The 8,957-nt window shown below is 43.1% G+C and overlaps 1 protein-coding gene across 6 annotated transcripts in view; it reads right to left on the bottom strand.

Annotated features, from left to right (window-relative positions):
* IL20RA (interleukin 20 receptor subunit alpha) overlaps window positions 1-1,080 on the bottom strand; it is a 47,165-nt gene extending 46,085 nt beyond the window's left edge. For 2 of the 6 annotated variants that reach the window (XM_032274658.1, XM_032274663.1), the window contains exon 1: window positions 564-1,080. In XM_032274658.1, coding sequence (XP_032130549.1) covers window positions 564-966 — 403 coding nt within the window. In that variant the 5' untranslated portion in view covers window positions 967-1,080. Of the gene's footprint in view, window positions 1-43; window positions 413-563 lie in introns of those variants that run through there. The other 4 variants (XM_032274659.1, XM_032274660.1, XM_032274664.1 and 1 more) reach the window with 4 other exon arrangements.
* Window positions 1,081-8,957: the final 7,877 nt, after the last annotated feature.

Raw genomic sequence — 8,957 nt, 5'->3', positions numbered from 1 at the left:
ACTGCAAAGGAAATCACGGCGTGGCCAGGGCAGGAGAGCTTACTTTAGAAGCTGCGTCTTTCCTAGATCCCGTTCCTTCCGGGCTTTCGGGGAGTTTGGTTTTTAAAACGCGGGCCTCGCGGCGCGCGGCTGACTGGACTGCGGGGCCCAGCGGCCGAGACGCGGAATCCACAGGGGCCCTCAGCGCGGCCGCGGCGGTGGTAGTGGGAGCCTGGGACGTGCAGACGAGGGGCCCCGCACGGTTACCGTCCCCGACCGCTAGTCACAGGCTGTGGGCACCCCGCAAAGCGCCCCCCGCCGAACTCCCCTCACCCCAATCCTCGGGACCGAAAGTGCGGAGCACGGAGACCTGCAAACTTGACCCCGAGCCTGGGTGCGCGAGGCGGCCGCGACTGTCCCTGCTGCTCCCCGAAGCCCCTAGGCTGGAAACTCCGGCCTCCGCCCGCCCGAAAGCGAAACCCGGCCAGTGGGCGGGGGGGCGAGAGCTCGGCCGCGCGCGCTGCCTGGCGGAGCCCCGGCCCGGGGACGTCCCCGACCAGCACCTGGCGGCGCGACCCACCTACCTGCCAGTCCCCACGGCGCTGCCAGCAGTAGCAGCAGCAGCGGCCGCAAGGCCGGGCGGCCGGGAGCCCGCATGAGCCGCGGGGCTGGGTCACATTTCGGGGGGCAGCCGACAGTTCCGTCCCACGCCTGCTGAGGACAACCGCGGCAGCGCGGCCTGCCCTTTGCGCCCCGGGTTCCGCGCGCCGCGCCTCTGGCGACCCGAGGCTCAGGGCGGAGGCGCTGCGGCCACGCCCCCCCGGGCTTCCACAGGAACCGAGGGTGAACGACTCGCGGAGCCCCCACGCGCGCGCCTCCGGCTACCCAGCTGGATGGCAGCGTGAGGGCAGTTCTCGTGGATTTATAGCCCCCAGCCATTTGGCTGTCAGTCCTGAGAATCTGAGAGTTTCCACCTCTCGGGTTCATGCCCAGACCAACCCGGTCACTCCGCAGGTAAAACCTCCCTCTGGTAATGAGCGAGGCGAGAGCATTGCAAAGAGATTCTGGTATTCAGGCCGGTCTGATGGTCATTTAAAGTTCCGTACTGGAAGAAGGGTGAAATGGAGAGTTATTTCTCAATATACTGTTAGGCACTCAGCCATAGATCTTACAGTCATGCATCATTTGAGATGACAGTTTTACCTCCAGAGAAATGCGTCTTAGGCGAATTTGTGTGAATATCTTAGAGTGTACCTACACACACCTGTAGGGTATAGCCTCTTACACGCCTAGGCTATATGGTATCGGCTGTTGCTCCTAGTCTGCAAACTTGTACAGCATGTGACCGCACTGAATACCGCAGGCAACTGTAACACAATGGCAAATATCTGTGTATCTAAACATGTCTAAACATAGAAAAGTTACGGTAAAAGTACCGTATGAAAAATTCTAAAAATGGTGCACCTGTATAGCGCACTTTCCATGAGTGGACCTTGCAGGACTGGAGGTCGCTCTGGGTGAGTCAGTGAGTGGTGAGTGAACGTGAAGTCCCAGGATATCACGGTGTACGACTGTAGGCTTTATAAGCACTGCATTAACACTTAGGCTACGCTAAATTTTTTGTTCACTTCCATCATTATGATCGTAAGTCTTGTGGGTTAAATAGGATAAAAAATTAGCTCAATATATTGTAGATCTAATCATGAAAGCCAAACCATAATATTTTCTCAAGTGTAAGAGGCATATAAGAAAATTATTAAAGGCACAAACTTTGAAATTAGATGAACCATTCAGGTTCCAGTTTCTGCTGCTTATTGAAAGAACGACCTGTCCAAGTCTGTCTCCTTGTTTTGAAACTTGGGGTAACGTGACTAACTCTCAGAATTGTTGTAAGGATTGAAGAAGGCGGTTAGTAAATGTAAATTTCTTAGCTAGGATCTGACTCAAAGAAAGAATTCAGTAACTTCATATTATTAGTGTGTATTATCCTTGGAAATCATTTAGGAATTAAACTAGGACAGAAAATATTTATTTTTTGTCTGTGGTATTAGTGTTTGGGGTGGGAGGTAAGGGTATATTTAGATATGTAAATAGCATAAATTTTTGCTACCAAAGTGTTTGGGGCCAATCATTTTTTGATATATAAACTTTTGTACGCATTTCTGTTCAAATATGAATTGTTCAGGTCCTTCAGGAGGCTAAAGCAGACCTATACAAAGCCTTCCCTTGTCTCCTAAGCCTTTTGAACTTGAACAGTGACATTTCATTATTTCACCAAGTTTTTCTCCAGCTGGGAGGGAAGTGGGAACAGGGTAGGGGATTGGGTAACTGTGACTTGCAGTTTCTTCCCCCATAAGTGGGGTGTCACTTGTTTGAGTGCATGTGACATGTTTTCTGCATGCCTCTCATCCCCTCTCTCCTTTCCTCTTCAAGTTCCACTTGGTACTTGTCAGAAGGCAGTCGAAATTTTACCTGTAAGGCTTGTCTTTTATATGTTAACAAACTCACCACTCTGTCCTCAGAATGCCTAGGTGTTCTACAGGATGAGTGTGACCTGAGAACTTGCCACGCATTCAGCTGATGTTTTCCATGCATTGAAATAAAGAGTGGAGTCACAGCTTTTCTTTTGTTTTCCACCTGTGACCCAGAACTCACCATAGTGAGTTTCCTTAGTACCTTTAAAATCTAACCTCTTACCTACCTCTGTTAATTTTGGGAATCAGCAGTCCTGGTTCCTCCCATCTAAGCCCTCCCAGGCAATATAACCTTAAGTGTGTTCTTCAGGGACTTTTGAAATGATGTTTTTGAATTGGTGTTTTTTTCTACTTCTCAACTTTACAACTCCTCTTGCCATAATTTACCATATTGAGATTTTACTTTTGTGGAGCCTGATGTATAGGATTTCCAGGTTTCTTGATCAAAAAGTCCATAAACCACTACTCCTTATCTCCCACCCCACCCCAAACACTAATATCACAGACAAAAAATAAAATTTTTCTATCCTAGTTTAGTTTCTGAATGGTTTCCAAGGATAATACATACTAATAACATGAAGTTACTGAATTCTTTCTTTGGGTCAGATCCTAGCTAAGAAATTTATTAACTACCTTCTTCAATTACTACAACAATTCTGAGAGTTAGTCACATTACCCCAAGTTTCAAAACAGGGAAGCAGAGCTGGACAGGTCGTTCCTTTAATAATCATCAGAAACCAGAAACTAAATGCTGGTTCATCTAATTTCAAAGTTTGTGCTTTTAATGATTTCCTTATATGCCTCTTACACTTGAGAAAATGTTATGGTTTAGCTTTTATGATTAGGTCTACAATACATTGAGCTAATTTTTGTCTATGGTATGAGAAAACAGTAGAGATTTTTTTTTATATGGATGTCTTATTGATTTTTGAGGTCGAAACTTTAAAACAGCATGAATATAATTGCCAAAGGTTAAATATTCAGCATACGTAATGAATTGCTTCAAACAAATTAAAAACAAAAGAAAAAGACAATCTAATATTGAGTTTATACAGGTTACACACCACTTAGTTGCCACTGTCGTCTTCTGAGAAATGACGAGAAACCCTGGCTCCCTAATATCAACACATTTCTTGGAAAGTAAATTAATTCTCTCAGGAAGGCAAAAGGGAAAGTACCTACCCTGGAATATAAACCTTTGGCTATGGCAGGGAGATAAATTTTATTACTCTTTGAATGAGACTAGATGGCTCCAGGCCTAACACCCTTGCAATGTGCGGAGCAAATGACTCTGTGGAAGGGGAGACAGCCTATGGCAAGTCAATTTCCTTTACTCAGGAAGACAAACCATCTGGAAATGTGAAAGTATTTGACATCTCATTATTTGAATATACTCCATTTGATTGCCCATTCATCTGTTGATAGATATTTGGGTTGTTTCATTATTGAGTTGTAGGTGTTGTTTATTCTGGGTACAAGTTCTTTGTCAGATATGCGCGTTGCGAATATTTTTGCCCACCTCATGGTTTGCCTTTTTGTTTTTACAATGATATCTGTAAGAGCAAAAGTTTTTAATATTGATGCAGTCAAGTTTTTCAAATTTTTTTCTTTACGATTGTGGTGTCTCATCTAAGAAGTGTTTGTGTATCCCAAGGTTAAAGATAATTTTTCCTAGAAATATTATAGTTTTACCTTTTATAATTAAAAGCTATTTATAATTGACCTTTTTTTTTAATATATGAGAAAAGAGTAGAGATCAATTTTTTTCAATACAGATGTCTTATTGGTTTTTGAGGTTTTTATACTATTTGTTAAAAAGACTTTTATTCCTAAAAATAAAAAGACTTTCATTCCACATTAAATTTCTTTAGCCATTATTGTTGAAAATTTATTGAAAATATGTGTATTTGGTCATTTTTAGATATCTACTCGTTGGTCTATTTGTCCATTTTTGCACCAATACTATGTTTTAACAAAAGGAACCTTTTAGTTTTTATTTTTGTACTTGTATACTGAAAAGTTGCAAAGGCAGCAGTGCAGAGTTTCTGTACACTCCTCACACAGTTGCATCACCCTGGTAAAATTTGAAAACTAAGAAACCTCTATTTCCATTGCCACATTACGGTTAAGCAAACTTTGGATTTTATCTGGATTTCTCTAGTTTTTCTTTTTGTTTTGTTTTGTTTTGAGATGGAGTCTTGCTCACTCTGTCACCCAGGCTAGGGTGCAGTGGCATGATCTCTTGGTCACTGCAACCTCTGTCTCCAGAGTTCAAGTGATTTTCTTGCCTCAGCCTTCCGAGTAGCTGAGATTACAGGTGCTAACCACCACGTCCACCTAATTTTTGTATTTTAGTAGAGATGGGGTTTCACCATGTTGGCCAGGATGATCTTGAACTCCTGACCTCAAGTGATCCACCTGCCTCAGCCTCTCAAAGTACTGGGATTACAAGTGTGAACCACCACACCTGGTCTGGATTTCTCTAGTTTTTTATTTATGTTCCAGGATCCGATCCAAGTTACCATGATACATTTAGTCAGCACGTCTCCTCCGCCTTTGGTCTGATAGTTTCTCAGTTTTTCCTTTTTTTTTTTTAAATGACCTTGACAGTCTTAAGGAGTATTGGCCAGGTATCCTAAAGAATGTGCCTCAGTCTGGGTGTGTTTGATGTTTTTTCTCATGATTAGACTGGAGTTAATGGTTTACTGAAAAAGTACCATAGAGGTGAAGTGCTCTTCATATCACGTCATATCATATCATGAGTATATGACATCCACATGACATTGATAATGATGTTACTCTTCATCACTTGCTTAAGGAAGTATTTGCTGCGTTTCTCTACTGTAAAGGTATTGTTTTACGTTTTCCTATTCTATATTTTAGAAGACAGTCATTAAGTCTGACCTATCCTTGGAAGGGACAGTGATGGTGGCCAAAATTAAGCTCCCCCTCCTGAAGGGAGGAAGTATCTTTGTATGTTATTTAGAAATCTCCTGCAAGGAAGATATGTTCCTTCTCCCTATTTACTTATTGGTTTAACTAAATCATTTATTTAAATTAATATAGACGCAAATGTATTTAGTTCATACTTTGGGTTATACTCCAATGCTACATTCTTTATTTTCTTGCTCAAATTGTTCCAGCTTTTGCCATTGTGAGCTCTCTCAGGTTGACTCCTGTGTCCCCTTGAGACACCCACATCCTGTTTTGTTTTGATTTTTCCTGAGCACTTCCTTACTTTCTGGTAATGTAAGAGACTCCAGCCTTGTCTTGTATTTCTCTCTGCTAGCTCTAAAACCAGCCATTTTTCCATGGAACCCTGGTTTATTTTATTGGAGAATGGTATTCCATTGTTTGGAAATTGTAGAATATAAAGATACTCTGTGTGTGTGTGGGGGAGGGAGGGAGAGAGAGAGAGAGAAAGTAAGAAAGAGAGAGAGAGAAAGTTTGTGTGTGCTTTAAACTGGAAGAAACCAAGGAGAAACAATTTCTTAAAAAATGGGTCATTTTTATATACACAGATATGGCTGAAAGCAAAGAAACTTACTCTTTTCTTGATGCCTAAAGAATAGAGAGTCAAATAACAACATAAATGACCCCTTCAGTGTACCCAAATTCCAAATAAGCATTTATCTGGCCCCCAAGTGAGAGGTCAAAGAGTGACATGACTCTTCATCTCTCCATCCTTTAATGAACAAATGGAGGATGGGTTATGGGCCAACTGATGGCCTAATGTTGAGGAAACTGCACGGCTCTGGTGTCATATATGGATTAATTCTCAATTCCACTCTATCCAAACAGTGTGATCTTGGTCTCTTTTGTGACAGGTATCACATCGGGGTCACCACCTGAGACTTCCATCATGTCAGTGTCCTTCTTCAGGTGCCAGCTGTGATGGGTGTCATGTTGGAGTCACCACCTGAGATGTTGATCATGACCTGCAAAGGTCTGCATTGACGGATGACTCACTGACGGATGAATGAATGCACTCACACACACGGAATACAGTGTTGAGTGGGCCAGGGATGGTCGTCAGCTGCTTTCAGAGGGCGACTGCAGCTAACTGACCACCACTCGCTGCTCCTCCTCATATTTATTCAGTATAGATTTAATAACAGAGGTTCTACATCAACATGTTTGTAGATAATTAATGTAGTTAAAAGGGTGGTTTTACGAATGATAAAAGGTCTTGGTTCTGGAGCCCAGAATAAACCCCATTAATGGGTAATTCCCCTTTGATCTCCCCAGAGAGGGCCATCCAACACGAAGTTTATGCGAGCAAACAAATTAGAGTACAGACAAAGGAATGTGGAGTAAACAGACTTCACTGGGGAAGTTTTACTATTCCTAAACTTTACCCCTATGACTTAAAGCTTTAACATACTAACTGGCTGCCTCCAGCTTGTTCTCATTAAAACCTTTCAGCCTTCCAAAAGGTTTGAGACTATAATCTGTAACTTTTCCTAATATTTCCCTAATATTTTGCCAGCCACCCCAAGTGAATCCCAACACTGTGTTAGATGTTATGATGTACCACCCAGACTCCACTTCCAAGAAGGCTTTGTTGTCCAAGCTCCTGGGAGTGCTGATATTGGAAGCCTCCAGCTGTCAGCCTTTTCAATGACTGCCTCACTGGATGAGAACTGACTCACCCAGGGTCATGTCTCTTTCCAAGGTTCAGATCCAATCACTAATCAGATGTGGGACAATGAAGACCAACTTGGTCCATCTTAGTCCAACTTGGGGCATTTCTGTCCATTCTAAGTTTAGAGCTCCTTTGGCCAAGGCTGTTGCTGGACTTTCCTCACAGCTCACCTGTGTCCGCTCTTGCTTCCTTTCTCCCTCCAGCAGGTGTTTATCCCAAGGGCCTTCCCCAGTAACACTGTACATACTAAAGTCTACTCAGAGTCTGCTTCCTGGGGAAAACACCTGTGATGGTCTCTGTGACATCCACTCCTACCCCCAGCCCTGCCCCCAGGCAACCACAGACTACCTTTATAATATACAGTCAGTGGCACCTGGATTTTCTCCATAGGTTCCTCTTTCCCTAGCAATCCCCTACACACTAGAGTGCTTCAGTTTTGTCTTTTTATTCACTTTTCTCCTCACCCTATAATATTTCCATGGGTGATTTCAATTTTTTTCTTTTTGGCGAGGGTTAGGGGTCAAGGTCTGTGGCACAGGCTGGAGTGCAGTGGCACAAAATATAGCTCACTACAGCTTCAAACTCCCAGGCTCATGCCATCCTCCCACCTCAGCCTCCCGAGTAGTCAAGACCACAGGTCTGTACCATCATGCCTGGCTAATTTTTAAATTTTCTTTTTATTTTTGTAGGATGAGTCTTGCTATGTTGCCCAGGCTGGTCTTGAACTCCTGGCCTCAAATGGTCCTCCTGCCCCGGCTCCCAAAGAGTTGGGATTACAGGTGTGAGGCACTGCACCAGGCCAATTTCAATTTTCAATCTCCAATCTAGCCCTCTTTGCAGAGCTCTAGAAATCCCTCTCTTAATTCCCCATCTCTACTTGTAAGTCCCATATACCTCAATTTCAACTTGTCCCAAGCTGAACTCATCTATACAATGTCTATATTTTCTGTTACCCAAGTCAGAAGTCTGGGAGTTCTCCTAAACTTCATCCATGCCCCTACTCAATCATCATACCCTTCCATTTTCATCTTTACTATACCTCTTGCATTATTTCCAGTGTTTCTTATGGATCCTTTGTGCCACTGTTGTATGTATTCCTTATAGATCACATAGTTCTGATAATGTCAAAAATACCTATCAGTTATATATGTATTTATAACACTATATTGAAGTGGTTACATACATGACTATTAGACCGTGAACTTCTTGAGGGCAAGAACTATACCTTGTTCTCTCTTTTTTTTTTTGAGACGGAGTCTTGCTGCTGTCACCCAGGCTGGAGTGCGGTGGCGCAATCTTGGCCCACTGCAACCTCCACCTCCTGGGTTCAAGAGATTCTCCTGCCTCATCCTCCTGAGTAGCTGGGATTACAGGCACCCAGTAGCTGGATAGCCAGGTGTGGTGGCTAATTTTTTTGTACTTTTAATAGAGACGGGGTTTCCCCATGTTTGCCAGGCTGATCTTGAACTCCTGACCTCAGTTGATCCACCCTCCTTGGCCTCCCAAAGTGCTGGGATTACAGGCGTGAGCCACCGCATTCGGGCTTGTTCTCTTTCAAATCTCTAGTGTCTAGTGTAATGCTGGGAATGTAGTACCTTCTTAATGAGTTTTGTTAAAACAAATAAAACTTCTCTGAAGTTTTTTCTATATATTTTAAGTGGCAAATCCAAAGGATGGGATGTCTCCTTCTTTCCTTCCTTCCTTCCTTCCTTCCTTCCTTCTTTCTTTCCTTCCTTCCTTCCTTTCTTCTTCCCCTTCTTCTTCCTCTTCTTCTTCTTCTTCTTCTTCTTCTTCTTCTTCTTTCTTCTTTCCTTCTTTCTTTCTTTCTTTCTTTCTTTCTTTCTTTCTTTCTTTCTTTC

Source organism: Sapajus apella, unplaced genomic scaffold, assembly GCF_009761245.1.
Source record: "Sapajus apella isolate SASKATOON/1434 unplaced genomic scaffold, GSC_monkey_1.0 scaffold6, whole genome shotgun sequence".
Taxonomy (NCBI): Eukaryota; Metazoa; Chordata; class Mammalia; order Primates; family Cebidae; genus Sapajus; species Sapajus apella.
This window is presented reverse-complemented; position numbering and strand designations above follow the sequence as displayed.